The 15,491-nt window shown below is 36.8% G+C and overlaps 1 protein-coding gene across 8 annotated transcripts in view; it reads right to left on the reverse strand.

The window, feature by feature from the left end:
* Positions 1–696: 696 nt before the first annotated feature.
* ADD3 (adducin 3) overlaps positions 697–15,491 on the reverse strand; it is a 126,331-nt gene continuing 111,536 nt past the window's right edge. For 6 of the 8 annotated variants that reach the window (XM_036264569.1, XM_036264568.1, XM_036264572.1 and 3 more), the window contains exons 6-15: positions 14,691–14,840; positions 13,586–13,729; positions 13,376–13,474; positions 12,059–12,241; positions 11,225–11,482; positions 9,610–9,729; positions 9,113–9,199; positions 5,916–6,039; positions 3,935–4,030; positions 1,111–3,344 (exon numbers count right to left, since the gene is read on the reverse strand). In XM_036264569.1, coding sequence (XP_036120462.1) covers positions 3,052–3,344; positions 3,935–4,030; positions 5,916–6,039; positions 9,113–9,199; positions 9,610–9,729; positions 11,225–11,482; positions 12,059–12,241; positions 13,376–13,474; positions 13,586–13,729; positions 14,691–14,840 — 1,554 coding nt within the window. In that variant the 3' untranslated portion in view covers positions 1,111–3,051. Of the gene's footprint in view, positions 3,345–3,934; positions 4,031–5,915; positions 6,040–9,112; positions 9,200–9,609; positions 9,730–11,224; positions 11,483–12,058; positions 12,242–13,375; positions 13,475–13,585; positions 13,730–14,690; positions 14,841–15,491 lie in introns of all 8 variants that reach the window. The other 2 variants (XM_036264574.1, XM_036264573.1) reach the window with 2 other exon arrangements.

A 15,491-nucleotide genomic window follows, 5' to 3' on the forward strand; every position in this document is an offset into this window, starting at 1 on the left:
TTCTTTTTAAAAACCTGGTTTAGCCCAAACTGCAACTTAGATGTGTATATTTTATGTTTTCTATGTAAAAAAAAAAAAAAGCTAATGTTAAGAGAAACCACTGTGGTCACAATTTGATCCATTCAGTTCTCTTTATTCCCTGCTGAATGAAAATAATAATGAATAAAGGAAAGGTACAGGCAACATCCCCTTGTCGTCGACGCTCAAGTGAGTCCTGAAGACAATGGTCTTTGTTGCTTTATGGAAGGAACTTCTGAAATGAGCATCTTTCTAAAACAGCAATTTTTCACCACAGGGTTATTTACAAGCCAAGGTAACAATTAAATATGCCCAAGAACTATGAATCTATTCTTCTCTGCCCAAACCCTTCATTTTTATAATGGTTAAGTATAGTAAAAACTTCAATTAACCAGAACCTTCAATTAACATGATTTCCCCTCATGCACTCTATTTTTAATACAAAGTGGAAAAAAATCACAAGAAATCATTCATGTGAGGAATTTAGTCTGAAAATCTTCCAGGATGAATTATGTGAAGAAGGAAAAAAAAAGAGCAGAATAAAATTACATTCACACCATGATAACTGTTACATAGGCAATACACACATACGTGAACAAGAGCTGAAAAGGAATAAACAGTGTTTTGAAAAAATTTTTAATGTGGTGGAATTTTAACCTATTTTCTATTTCTGCTGTTTTCTTATTATTCCATTGTTCCATAAAAATCAAAGAGAAGGGTAATGTATATAAACTCAGCACATACATTCTGTAACATTTTCTATTCTACATCCGAAGATCTGAAGAGTAGAATTAAGCATGAGAATTCCAAATCCTTCAAGATCTTTCGATCTCAGAGATACAGTTATGGTCACCATACCCTATCAAGACAAAAAAATAGGTCGCTTGGAGTATATTTCTTTCAATATAAGCTGAAACAAGAAAGGTTTTATATAGTTAATTTTAAACTAACTTGGAAATAAATTTATCAGGACATCCCTTATTCAGAAGCATAAATCTTACTCAAAACCTCACTGCAGTATAAAACTCACTCCACAGGTAATTCAGGCTAAATAACCACCCAGAGTTGAAAGGTCATAATACCAAATCCATCTATTTAAAATACTGTTTATTTGTGATTTCACATTAATTAGCATTACATCTAAGAGCAATATCAGATATCATTTATACATTTTCCACAGGACACAGAAGTTCATTGGCTCATTCTTTATGCCAAAGCAAGTAAATAGAGGCATTAGCAAAAGGTGCAAATAGTTCACTGTTGTAGTTTAAAAAATATTAATGCACACTGCATTCATTTAAGATATATATATATTTAAAAAGTTATGGAAAAGCATAGTTCACAGGTTACAGTTTCTACATACATTGTAATATAATATAAAAGATGTAGAACATGAAAAACATCCTCAAACACAGAATTAAACTGAAAGTATCCACTAAGAGATTAAAACACCGATTCCAGTAGTTGGTGAGATCTAGAATGACATTTCTGGCTCCGTTTCAACTTTTCATCATCATACACGTACAGTCAAACAGAACCAGCCCAGAACACACTGTTATCAATGTAATGTTTTACATGCCAACTCACCCTCCAGAAACACTTTGGATTATTTTACCCACTGACCACTTTGGATCATTGATTTTACATTGATTTGTGACATCACTTGGGTAAAGGGGGAAAACAAACTATATTAAACCTAAGTTTAAATTTGTATTTACATTAGAAAGAAAGTTAACTGAAAAGATAAAAAAATTTGTAAAAATAAGAAGTGGTAGTTTTCTCATTGGGGGAGGGAGGTCAGACCTGCCGATTTCTTCTAGTGCTGCCTTCTAAAGGTACAGCAGTTACAACGATTTGACCCTTTAAAACTGGACTACTAACCAAAAAATACAATAATTTTGGTAGAGAAGCAGAATTTTATAAATTTGGGACTTGTTTCAAATAAATTACACTTCAAATCCTATGAGTCATTATTAAACTAGAATTCTATTCATAACACCTTTTTGTTCCCTCCTTTCTTCACTTTCTCATTCTGTTTTTCATTTGGTTACCACATGAGAGCTTCTTCATTCATCAGCAATACTGAGAGAACAACACATTGTAAGGTTCAAATACAGATCTAGTTATACCTTTAAATCCTCTAATCCTGGCTGATACCAAGTCCCTGGATTCTTGAATTATATTTGAGTATACTTAGTACCAAGCAGCCTCAAATCTGCTGTTGTTAAATGATTGGCTATTATGCTTATGACATTTTTATACTGAATGGTATACAAACATCTCAACATACAAAAATCGTTTTTGCCAGTTAACTAAATAACCCATGTTATGTGTACAAAATCCCCTTGTTTGAAAAATAAGGGGCTTTCTAAACTAATAAAAAAGGAAGTTTTCAAAAATTATATTTTACTAAAAATGACCTTTTTTGGCAAACAAAGTTACTTCAGGTGAGGAAATTTTATACTATGAATAAAATTCCAAATGAATCTTTTCTTATATTTTCTTTTAAAAAAATTATGTGCCAGTGTATACTAATGCTATAGATTCTTTTCTTAGAAGCTTTTTAAAGCATTCTGTTAATGCCCATTGAAACAATGGGAACCAAAAAGGTACAGTCAATAATCAATGATAAAAAATTATAATCTGATTACCAAGTAAAGCAGGTGTAGAGAAATAAAAATTCTCTCCCTTGTTCCCTGGTAATTCTTTCCAGCAGATATTATAGGGGAGGCCTGAAGTGGTAATTCAGACAGTACCTGTTTGTGGTGGATTACAATACCTCATGAGGGTAGAGCTAGTCAAAACTAGCAATTGTGTAAAAATTCAAAGCCTTTTTTCCAACATATAAAATGAGAGATGAATTTGAAAACTTTTCTTCATCATATTTTTTTAGTAAAACCCCTTTCCAGTTCTCAGAGTCCAGTTTGCTACATACCCCCAATCTGATCTACCACTGCATATTAATGATCAACTTAAATGTGGTATTTAAATGTGCAACGTCACATTGTAATAATAGTAATATAAAGACTTTCATTAGGCTTCGACTTTCTCCTTTTTTTTGTTCTTTTTCAGAAAAGAAGGAGTGCGGAATTTCTTCTTTTTCTTGGATGGTGATTTTGAAGGTGAGCCTTCAGGTGACAGGACTTCTTCAATTTTTTCTGGAGACTTAATGGTGATCTCGATGTTTTCTATGGTCGTGCTTGTAGTTAACCTACTCACTCGCTTAGCAAGCTCATCTTCAACATCATGCATATCATCCTTCCCATTCACCACCATGACAGGCACTTCCATGGAGATGAAGCTCTTGGAAAAAAACTCATGATTTTCTACAAAAGGAGAGGGTTTTTGGTTATTTTATATAGTTAACATCTTTGCTTTATTTTACAAAACAAAAATGTTTTAGCAATATACTAGGCATTATTTAATTCCAATAAAGACAGATCATTTTTTTAATAGACCTATTAGCATGAGGCACATTTTCTTAAATAGTATATAGGGGAAAGTTAGACCAAAAACTGAAGGCTAGGTAAGTCCAGTTTGATGACTTGATAGTTTCACTATAAATCAAGTCAATATAAGTGAGGAAGACAACATATATTTTTCTTTAACTTTGGGGTCATTTGGGAATCAAAACTGAAAAGATTTCATGCTTCTGATTGGAAGACATATGACAAAGCAATTTTAATTTCACAAATTCTTAAGAACTATGAGTTACCAAAATCCAGATTAAGGTAAGTCAATTTACAAAAGTGGCACCCCACTTAATAAAAAATATAAAATAATCAGGAGCTTTAAGTAAAATCCATGGCAAACTTACTGCAATCAGGTGTCCACTTTCCTTACATAAACACAAATGACAGAGGAACAGATTCTTTAGTTTAACCCAGTGAATGCTATGGGAAATTACATTGAATACCTTCTAATTTTTCAGGGATATTTTGCGGTGACTGAGTTTGAGACTGAATTTGTGAAACAGATGAAGCGTCATCTGAGAGTAATTCCTGCTCAGCATCTGTTGGATAAGAGTTTAGTTAAAAGCCATGCAAACCAAAGAAGCCTAAGATTTCAGGGGTTAGTGCATACATCAAATGCCTGCATACACAGAGATGAGAGACTCTTCAGCAATGAGCTGCGCATGCTAACGGTTACCCCATATCTCAGTAATTGTGCATCAGGAGGAAGTTAGTGTGTTAGAATCTCTGGCTGCGAATATTAATTTTATACGCATGCTTACTAAGGAAGCATGGCTATTGGTAGCCCAGGCAAATAACATGTATGCATGTAGCTTTTTTCTAGAGTGTTAGAAAACTAAAATACACTGAGCAGCCAGATGAAAATTATGAGGCCTCACCAATGATGCTACATTAATGGGGCAGAATGCTTCACTGAGTTTCTGAACAATACCCAATTAGTGATTTCTGTCAGGGCAATATTAGTGAGCTAATTCAGAAGGTCATAATGAATGAGGAAGAAATTGTAAAGTTATAGATAAAAGGTGGTGGTTCTGGAGTATAATATTTGTTACCTGGCATCTTTAGGCTTTCAAAAAATAAGAGATTAAAGAGGAACATTTTACAAAATACAGAAACAGATGTTAGAATAAACAAATTCAAAATACCACAGAGCATTTAGTACAATTACACTGAATCAGGATGACTCCCTTTTGTGATGATACTAACACAGTGATTAAAACTGTTCCTTGGATGATCCAAATGTCATTCGTTCTTCCTACTTCATAGCTAACATGGACAAACATTCTTCAACTACTAGTTCTGCTTTGCTTTGGGTAAAAAGTTAACTGCATATTGTGGATGCTCTAAAGCAGAGGCTCATTCCCTCTTTTGGGACCACAGATTTCTTGTCTCCCACCCTGAACCCCATTCCCAAATACCATGCACAATTAGCATATATGTGTGTGTGTATATATATATACATATATTTATATGTATATATGTGTATATATATATATATATATATATATAGTGTTTTTGTTGATTTTTTAGAGAGTGAGGAAGAGAGAGAGAGAGAAACATCAATGTGAGACAGATACATTATCAGCTGCCTCCTGCACGCCCTCTACTGGAACTGAGCCTGAAACCCAGGCATGTGCCCTGACCGGGAATTGAACCGGGATCTCTCAGTCTATGGGATGACACTCAATTCACCAAGCCACACTGGCTGGGCAAGCATGTATTTTTAAGATGGCTCATGAACTGTCTAAATATTATCCAAAGACCCAAGATTGAGAACCCCTGCTTTAAAAAAATCCCTTATTCTTGAGAAAATGGGACCTCGTATTTGAGCTAGGTGTTTTCATGAAAAATTTTAACTATAATCCTTACTTAGGTTCTGAAGTCAGACAAACTCAACCTAGAGTGCCCATGTGCTTTAGAAAAGGCACATCAAAATTCTAGCAGTTTGCTTTATATTTTGACTTTGAAATTACAATCCTGGTACCTTGAGACACCAGGAACAATAGAGATTGTACAAAGCATTTAATAAACATATACTTGTGAATCTATGATTATGTCAAAGTAAAGCGTTTTCAAAAAGCCGCAAACTATAAAATGTTTAAGTCTATTAACATGTACATGTACTTCAGCTAGGAATTCTTTACTCATCTGGAGATTTCATTTTACTTTAGAAGACGTTTTGTTACAAACCGGATTACTTTCTGAGGAAAAGAGTTTTCACTACATGTTAACTAACATACGTGGTCTGTGGTAGCTCTTTAAAGTTCAGCCTCATCTATACTCAGGACTGGGAGAGATGACATAAAACAATCAATTGTGAAACATACATTTCAAAAAAACACTGACCATCTTCTATCATCCAACACAAGGTGCTTCACTGTCAACAGTATGGTTATCCTAGGCTTAATCTAAAAATGAACTTACCTTCCAGGCCTTGCTGTTTACGTTCGATTGTCTTCGTGTACTCTTCAAGTTCTCCTTCTGTGAGATGGCTGAAGGGGTTGGGAGGAGCTGGTGGGGCAAGATCATCATCTTCAAATTGCATGGTCTTGCAAAGAAAAACATCAACTTGTTACCAAGAGTTTCACATATATCTATATATTGATTCCTATATATATTTACATAGATATACATGATTTCACACACATACACATACATGTAAATGTATACATGTTTGTAATACCTTATAACAATCACAAGAAATGATAGAGCAACATGCTTTGTTTGAAATATTCATATCAGATTAGTGCTTTTAGGCTACTGATCCGATGAACTAAAATTTCCAGTGCTGTTTCCTCAATAAGCCTATATAGGTCAATTTTAATAACTCTTTCACAAAAAATAAATAAATAAAACTAAGCCTAAGTTTTAGTAAGCTTCACACAACTAAGAAATATCTTAGAAACCAAGAATTGCTGCATTTCCAAAAAGTATTAGAAAAATGAAATGGTACCAAAAGAACTTCTTTAAATTTGCTATGAAAATAAACTTCTATTTGCTCTAGGAAAGAAATTAATGATATTTCATCTGGCAGATTGAACCCATGCATTTTTTAAAAATATATTTTTATTGATTTTGAGAGAGAAAGGAAGGAAGAGAGAGAGAGAAACATGATATGAGAGTGAAACGTCCATCGGCTGCCTCCTGCCTACGTGGGATGAGCTCACAACTTTCCGGTGCGTGGGCCAACACCCCACCAAGCCACACCGGGCAGGACAAGCCCATGAATTAAAAAAAAAAGTCCTTACTCAAACCCCACTAAAATGATAGTAACAAATCAACAACAAACATGGTATTTTAAAAGAAAAGAATGGGAGAGGAGACAACAGAGGATTTTTGGAAGCTGGAAAGAAAACAGGTGACAGAGTGGGTAGCAGAGTTAAGTAGAACCTAAGCCCCAAAAAGAAGGATGCAAATAAAAACAAAACAACATGCTCATTTGCCCTGTAGAACGGCTCAGAAACTAGAGGCATTAGGTACCACAGAAGGTGTGGTGAAGAACGTGAAAAGGGAGACAAGCTAAAAGTCTGAGTAAGGAACAGAGTCTCAGGTCTCCTTTCCTATTCCGCAGAGCCAAGCATTTACCTCTCCCATCTCTGCAGAAGATCAGAGGCTTATTCTTCAGAACAGCTGATTAGGGGACACAAGGCACAGATGAGGGCTCAGAGAACACTGATGGCAAACTGGCAGGAGACTAGAGAATTCTCCAGATAAATTAATGGCCCTAGATAAAAGAACTACAGATATTAACATTTGGGAATTCCCCAGAAAAACAACCTGATCCACATCCAATCACCCTGCAGTGAAGCTCACCCATCCCCAAGCTCTGCACACGCCCAAGCTTCTGACTGGCTCTCTGTGCCCCATTCTTAAGTATAAACAGACTACCACGGATTGCCAGATATTTGAGGAAAGCTTCCAACATGGGAGTGAGAGAGACCAGAATAAACAAGAAAAAGGAAACTCAGAAGAAACAAAGAAAATAAAGGCAGCTGAAGAAAATTTAAAATTGATTCCCTAGAGCAATAAGAGAAAATACTGTAATGATGAAAGACCCGGATGTTACATAATAATAATAATAATAATAATAATAAAATATATTCAGGGAATAAGAAGTCTTACATTTAAAAAAAAAGACAACAGAATAGAAAATTAAATTAGAAGGGTTAGAAAATAAAGTCCAAAGCAAATCTCCAAGAAGTAGGATAGAAAGACAGAGATGGCAAGTAGGAAAGAAAAATCAGAAGCTCAGTCAAAGAGGTTCAACTAACAGTACATCCTGATGGAAAAGAAAGTAGGAGGGGAAAAAACTATTTAAAAAACACTTTTTTAAAAGTCCCAGAACTGAAGAATATGCAGATTGGAAAGGATTACTAAATGCTAAGAACAAAGACTTAAATGAAATCTACTACAAAGCACACCATCATAAAATTTCTGAATAGCAGTGATGTAAAATAGGTCCAAAAGAAAAACAAAAAACGACTTATACAAAGATACATGAATCACAATACTTTCCTACTTCTTAATAACAACATGGAGTTAGGGGACAATAGAGGGATACTTTTCACATTTTGGGGAAAAATTATTTCTAAACTAAAATTCTGTATCCAAGCTATGCATGTTTGAAGGCAGAATACAGGATTTCAGATGGTTACCGCTATGTATCCTTTTTCAGAAAGCCATGACAGGATGCGCTCAGTGATAAAGGAGTAAATCAAGAGAGTGGAAGACACGCGGTGCAGGAAATGGGATACTACATAGGCGAGAAGCACAGGAATCCTCACAATGAGCCTATGCAGCTGGCCTGCAGAGCCACCAGTCCAAATCTGTACCACAATGACAGGGGCTAGAATGGAGAGATTACCTGTTACCTTTGACCCCATGGAAAATAATATAAAAAGGAAGTCTATAATTCTATTGAAAACTTTGGGAAGAACTAAACCAGTGTACTCAAAATACTAAGCAATGAATAAAGAAGGTAATTATTAATTCCAGGGGGAGAAAAGTTGTATAAGAAAGAGAATGTAATCACAGGATACTATCTGAATCAGCAGTAATTATTAATAATATAAAGAGTAAAAGGTGATTTAAGAAAAAACCACACACTGTGATATAACCTCAGTGGGGGAATGAAAAAGGAAAGCATTGTGTACACAGGCTAACTCCTCATCTTCTATAGAAGAAGTCACTATCATTTTTCATTGATTCTCTCTTGTACTTTTCTCTATCTCTAACATTGCGATTCATCTTATAATTGATGGCTTCTTACTGTTATAATTGTTAGGGTTGTTTCTTTTTTAGTGATGCATAAAATAATGGTACTTCTTACAGCTGATGATATAGATTTGATGAGATACAGGTGAGGTCTAAAAGTGACAAATTAAGAAAAAGCAGAATAAAGTTGCTCTTTGGAAACGTGAAGGTAATAAATGCTAGAAGAAAGTCCCTGTCCCTGGAAATTGGAAATTGAAGGTGACATTTTAAGTCTTATGGATTACTTACTTGACTTTTTAAGTTGTACTTATATTAACTGTAATAAAAATAAATATTCATATTTAGAAAGCAAAGACATTAATATGGTAGAAGAAACAATAAAAGGTCGTACTACTTCACGGACTTACAGAAGGAGGCTTCTCTACAACAATCCCGGCAAGCAACTGAGACTGCGGGCCTGCTGTTTTCAGGTCATATCGGTTCTGTTCGCGAATCTGAATTGAAAAACAAGAACAAGTTCTTGGGGGCAACTATGCAGATGATCTTACTACCTGATCACACCAGAGAGAGCCTCTTTAACTCCCACCTCCATAAAGCCCTCCTTTACCATCCTAACAACTCACATTAATCTCCTCCATCCTTCTTGACATGCGACTTCCTGTTGTCTTGTATTGTTAGAGAACTACATTTTTCACTAATGCTACAGCTCTTAACAGCAGAAATAGGTTTAATACTTCTTCCCCATGTAGCCTGCTCACCAGTGACTAGCAGAGAGCTGGAAGTATTCGATACAAGCTAAAATTATACTGAATGACATTTCAAATTCTTCTGGATTCAAACCCCTGAGCTTAGTATTATTAATCAGATCCAATCACTCACCTGGGCACAGAAGACCATGTCTTACCTTATTTCTCTTTTCTAGTACCTCATTCGGGTTTGTGTTTAAAGGAACAAACTGATTTGGATCTTCAATTTTGATAGGTGTTCCACTGCTAACTTTAGAAGAGTCCTCCGTTTTCATCCACTAAAGAATACAGAGTTTTATATTAGAAAATTATTTGTTAAGAAATATGGTAGGTTCTGTTTTTTTGACTCAAGGAGGGGGCACATATACTGCCAATAGTCTAAAGAGTTTCACTAAGCAGTATTTAGTGGTCAATTAGTATATATCCCACACTAGTTAGAAAAAGGCTCACAATCAGCGTTCACTTAAAAAAACAAATATTGTTAGATATTCACATGAATATATAATTTTGCTGCTGTGTAAACTGTCTCCTTTGGCATTTGAAATATGATGCTGAAAATATTTCAAGCATAGACATAGAGCTTGATCTCACATTAACTCACATTCAGAGTTGTCACTTGCATTGCATTTTCAACTGATGGTGGTTAAGAAATCACCAAAAAGGACAGAAAGAATCTCTTAAGATTTAGTTTTCCAGACTTCATTTTTTATTTTTGGCTGACAGAAAATGCCAAGGCCCTGACCGGCATTTTAGAAAAGGGATAATTTGGTAGTAATCTCCAGTATAATAGAGTCACAAGGATTGAAGAGCCTTGTATAATTCTTATTTACCCTACCCTACATCTTTTAAACAGGCTAATATTCATCAAGATTAATGATGTTGGGCCATCAGTCTCTGTCAATAAAATTAATTCAAGACCAGGGAAAAACTCTTTGATGCCTAAACATTTCCATATTAAATGTTACTGATGTGCCCTGGCCGGTTTGGCTCAGCGGTTAGAGCATCGGCCTGCGGTCCAGAGAGACCTGGGTTCGGTTCCCGCTAAGGGCATGTACCTCGGTTGCAGTTTGTCCCCGGCCCTGGTCGGTCGTGCGGGTGGCAGCCACTCGATGTGTTCCTTTCACGTCGATGTTTCTCTCTGTTCCTCTCTCTCCCTCCCACTCTACCGGAACAAAAAATGGAAAAATGTCCTTGGGTGAGGATAAAAAAAAAAATGTTGCTGATGTATATGATAGGATGAACTAATTTTGAGTATCTAGGGAATATTTGGTGATAAGCACTCTAAAACTAAACCAAATTTGAAGCATAATACTGAAAAAGATAAAAGAACCCATTTCTCTATCTATGAGATGTTACATAAGAGTAGCTTTGGGTAGAAATTCCTGAAACTTTGGCATGTTGATAACTTTTATAGTTCTGATTCACTGTTACAATACAAACTGCAAAGCAGTCTCAGGTAGTGGGTAAGAACTGGATTCCAGAGTCAGACTATATTCAAATCATTTACAAGTGATTAGTTAACCTCTCTGTGATGTAGTTTTCTCATCTATAAAATGGGGGAGAAAAACAGCATCCTCTCCATATTAGAATTAGATGAGATAACTCATGTAAGAAAAGTGTCTTGCACAAAGCTAATACCTGATAAATGATAGTGATATAATTATTGTTAATATTATATTCTACTTTCCCAATATTTTAGACATAGAGCATTCAATTCATGAGTAACTAGGAAAGCATTTAGTTAAAGGCAAACCATGTAAAATAGCGGCATACTGTGATTTTGGTCCTGGGACTGGTCTCCCCATTCCGAGACTCCTCAGGCACATTCACTTTCATGTACGTATTTGGTGAGTTCAGCCACCTGGTTTTCTCACGCTGCTGTTTCTGTGCCATGTATTTGAGAGGAGAGAGTGGCACGGTATCATCTTCAAAGGAAAAAGCAGTCACAGTTGCTGGGATCTCCACATCACTCTTGTGCCTGGGCTTCTCTCGAATGAGAGGATGCCGATACGCATAGCCTGTTCTATACCCCTGAGGGAGGGAAAAACCACATTTGAAGCAATCAAACCTGTACCAAACACAGCATCTGGATTCCAATTCTTTAAACAAATGATTCAAAAAGACTTCTTTGTTGAAAAACAAATAAAGGGGAAAACATCCTTCCAAACCCCACACTACACTAGAGTTGAAATTAAGCAAATTTCAAGATCTGGTCAAAACTATTCCAGCTGACAATGCAATTTCCACTCATACAACTGTTCCTGACAGAGGTAATTTCAAAACTGCTGACCAGAAGCATTTTTCCTAGCTATAAACTGGTTTTCTGGAGGCCAAATCACAGTGCTCATTTAAGTCTTTGTTCCTGGGTCTGAAGGCAGCCTGCCTCTGACCCTTAGTAGAAGAGGGTAAAATCTAAGGTAAGATGACATGAGCAGGTTTCACTGTTTGATTCTTAAACTTGAGGTAAGATTACACTGGAATGCCATCCTAGCGTCAAACTCGCCTCCCAGAGGAGTAAGGAGCATGTTCCAAAACCAAGGGACGTGGAAGCATCTGCTCTTCAATCTGAAGGTATGAAATAGAAGTTTATGTTCAATTTTCACCTACCAAATTGTCCAAAGTCCTCATCAGCCCTTCAAACTCAATTTCGCCAACCTTCCATTTCTGATGGGAGCCCATATTCACTCCTCCCCCTCCAGACACGGCGATGGTGTGAGTGAGAGCTTTGTACTTCTGAAGATCCAGTACAAGCAGATTGTCCACTCCACCTGCCCCTGCTAAGGCCTGCACCTGGAACCAATGCAAAGGACACACAGGCACAAAACTGTGAAGACTATAAGAAGTATTTCACTTTTAAAAAGGCACATGTTCAATCCAGCAAATATCTAATACTAGTTCGGGCTATAAACATAAAAAAAAAAAAGGCAATGTACTTATGAAAGTAGGTATCTGAAACATCTTTTTCCCTCTATCTGAAAAAGATACTTGACAGGACTCTGATCCTCCCTGATTAAAAAAATACTTTTTAACACATTTCAAGAAACTGAATTCTCTTACCAAATTTTAAAGTTCTTTTCTGGCAGATTTCCCATGGCTATACAGTTAATACTTTTGCTGAAAGTTATAATTTTAAAGGAATATAGACACTATACTTTGGATTTAAGGATATTTAGGCAGAAGAAGTCAGCTCATTATCTTAATTTATTTAAGCTCTTTATAGGGTCATTTGAGAAGAGGAAGGACTGTTAAAGCAAAAAGAGAATGGCTGCTAAGATGAGTGAAAGTTGGTAGAAGAAGGTCCCCCCGCGCCACCTTTTTTTTGTGACCCTTCCAATAAATTAAGATTTTTACCACTTGCTTCAAGAGAACTTGCTTGGTTTTCTTGAAGAGAGAAACTGGAGTCATTAAATACATTCAGCTTCTCTGAGGAAAAAACTGGTTAATAAATATTCAACCTATTATTACAATAACAAGGCTGAGGTTGTGAAATAATGAAACTGCTTGAGTTCCTAAAACTTCTGTCCCTGCTCTTACATTCTTTATAGAAGTGGCCACAACACATCTGATCTTTGATGCTTGTTGGCTGCCTTTGTGTCTCAATTAGCACCATACCACTAGAGGGTGAAAACAGAAAAATGTGCAATTATACTATCTTAAAAAGCAGAATTATAAGGAAAATAATCTTTATGAGGCACTTATGTGTGTGTGTGTCTATATGTGAATTTAAAATTTCTTTCTTCCTAATTTTAATTCAAGAGATAACTGAGTTGACCCTTTTTATTCAAGTAAAGCAGAACTTTTCTTAAAAGACAAAACAAAACAGCAGTCACCAATAAGACTGGAAATAACATGAAAACCAACTCCATAAACAAATGAACAAAGCAAAAAAAATAAGGGGGTGAGGGGTTGAATAATTATTCCTACCTGGATTTCACAGGCTATCTGCACACTAAAAATATAATGAAAAGCCTCCTCAACTGTTTCTCCAAGTACTACCACACCGTGATTTCTGAGTACCAGCACCTAAAATAGAATTCCAAAGCAATCACTTTAAATAACTGGCATAGTGCTCACTGTTTCATCAACAGCGACAGCAGCAAAAATAGCTCCTTAGACAGAAACTCTACTACATACCTTACAACTTGGCCCCAGAACTTTCTGCAATTGAATTCTCTCCTCCTGATCATCAAGTGACCCTTGGTAGTCATAATAGGCAACATCTCCCAGGATCAGAGACTCTTGAGAAATGGGAAGGATTCCACACTTCATGGAGGATACCTACATGATTGGGTCCGTGCCAAAATAACATATTCAGTTACTAATTACACCCTCACAGGAACCTGATTCTTTAGTCAGCTCAGGAAACATTGGTCTATTTAGTGTGTTCATCATTCCAACCCACCAACCATTTTAGTTCTTTGCTCCTTCCAGAAAAAAGGACTTTGGGGATACACACGATTTAAATGCTATGTCAAATATTATGCAAGAACCTTTGCTGCAAAGAACTCAATGACCCAATTATTAAACTGATTAGTCAAAAAATGTAAATGTGGCCCTAGCTAGTTGGGCTCAGGGGTAGAGTGTCGACCCGCGGACCAAAGAGTCATGGGTTTGATTTTGGTCAAGGGCACGTGCTCTGGTTGCAGTTTAGTCCCAACCCTGGTTAGAGTTGTGTGGGAGGCAACCAATCGATGTGTCTTTCTTTTTTTTTTAATCCTCACCCGAGGACATTTTTTGTTCAGACAGAGGGGGGGGGGGAGAGAGAGAGAGAGAGAAACATCACGTGAAAGGGACACATCAAGTGGCTGCCACCCACATGACCAACCAGGGCCGGGGACAAACCGCAACCGAGGTATGCGCCCTCAAATGGGAACCAAACCTGGGTCTCTCTGGACCACAGGCCGACGCTCTAACTGCTGAGCCAAACCGGCCAGGGCTCGATGTGTCTTTCTACATCAATGTCGATGTCTCTCTCCCTCTCTCTCTTTCTATCCCCCACTCTATCTGAATAAAATGGGAAAAAAGTATCCTTGAGTGAGGATTAAAAAAAAATGTAAATGCTATCTCTCCTGTTGTTTCCTAGAATGGCAGCATTTGGACCAAAGGGCCTTTGCTCTCTGGGTATACAGAGGATTAATATTTCAAATATAGGTTTAAATGATGGGGTCTGATAATAGAGTATCGTGTAAAAATAATACACTTCCCAGAGTCATTGTTGGTTCTGGCCTCAGTGACTTACAGCTGCTGCGGCAAGGGTATGGATGTGTATCACACACTTGACATCAGGACGTGTTGAATAGATTGCAGCATGGGGACTGAATCCTGTATGGTCAATTTTCAAATGAGTACTTCCCTGATCAACCACTTCTCCTATTATATTGACTTTCACCTGGAAAAACCAGAAAGACATTAAATTAGTACACAGTATCAAAGTTTGCCCATGCTCCACAAGTTAAACCGTGGGGGTGGCAAACTATTTTATCAAAGGTCAGATAGGATCTGTTGCAACTACTCAACTCAGCCACTATAGTACAAAAGCAGACATGAACCACTATAAAAAGTAGGTGTGGCTTTCTTCCTATAAAACTTTACAGAACAGGCAGTATACAACAAAACTTAGTATTCAGCAAGAAGCACAATTCCTAAGAAATGGAATAACTTAAGCTTGTCACCAAAGGTCTGGGCCAGTTTAGCATTTACTGAACTGGCAGGAAAATTTCCATCCGCTAACACTGCAGCGCCCAGAACCAACGTGGTCCCTGCTGTTCGGCAGGGTGAGGGTAGTGGCTAGGAGTACAGCCCTGGGAACATGAAATGCTATGTCAGACCCTATGCCCTTACCAACTGAACTTAGTTTAAATCTGTGAAATACAGATCGACTGTGGTGTGTGTGTGTGCATTTTTAAAAACAAATCCAAGAGTGCACAGAGTGGAAAAAAACTGAAAAGATTCCATTCAAAACATGGACGGGTTAACTGATAAGACCAACTCATTCTTAGTCTCTTCAACTACCTTGTTTTTGGTTTTTTTGAACCCTAAA

The sequence above is a fragment of the Molossus molossus genome, unplaced genomic scaffold (assembly GCF_014108415.1).
Source record: "Molossus molossus isolate mMolMol1 unplaced genomic scaffold, mMolMol1.p scaffold_m16_p_17, whole genome shotgun sequence".
Taxonomy (NCBI): domain Eukaryota; kingdom Metazoa; phylum Chordata; class Mammalia; order Chiroptera; family Molossidae; genus Molossus; species Molossus molossus.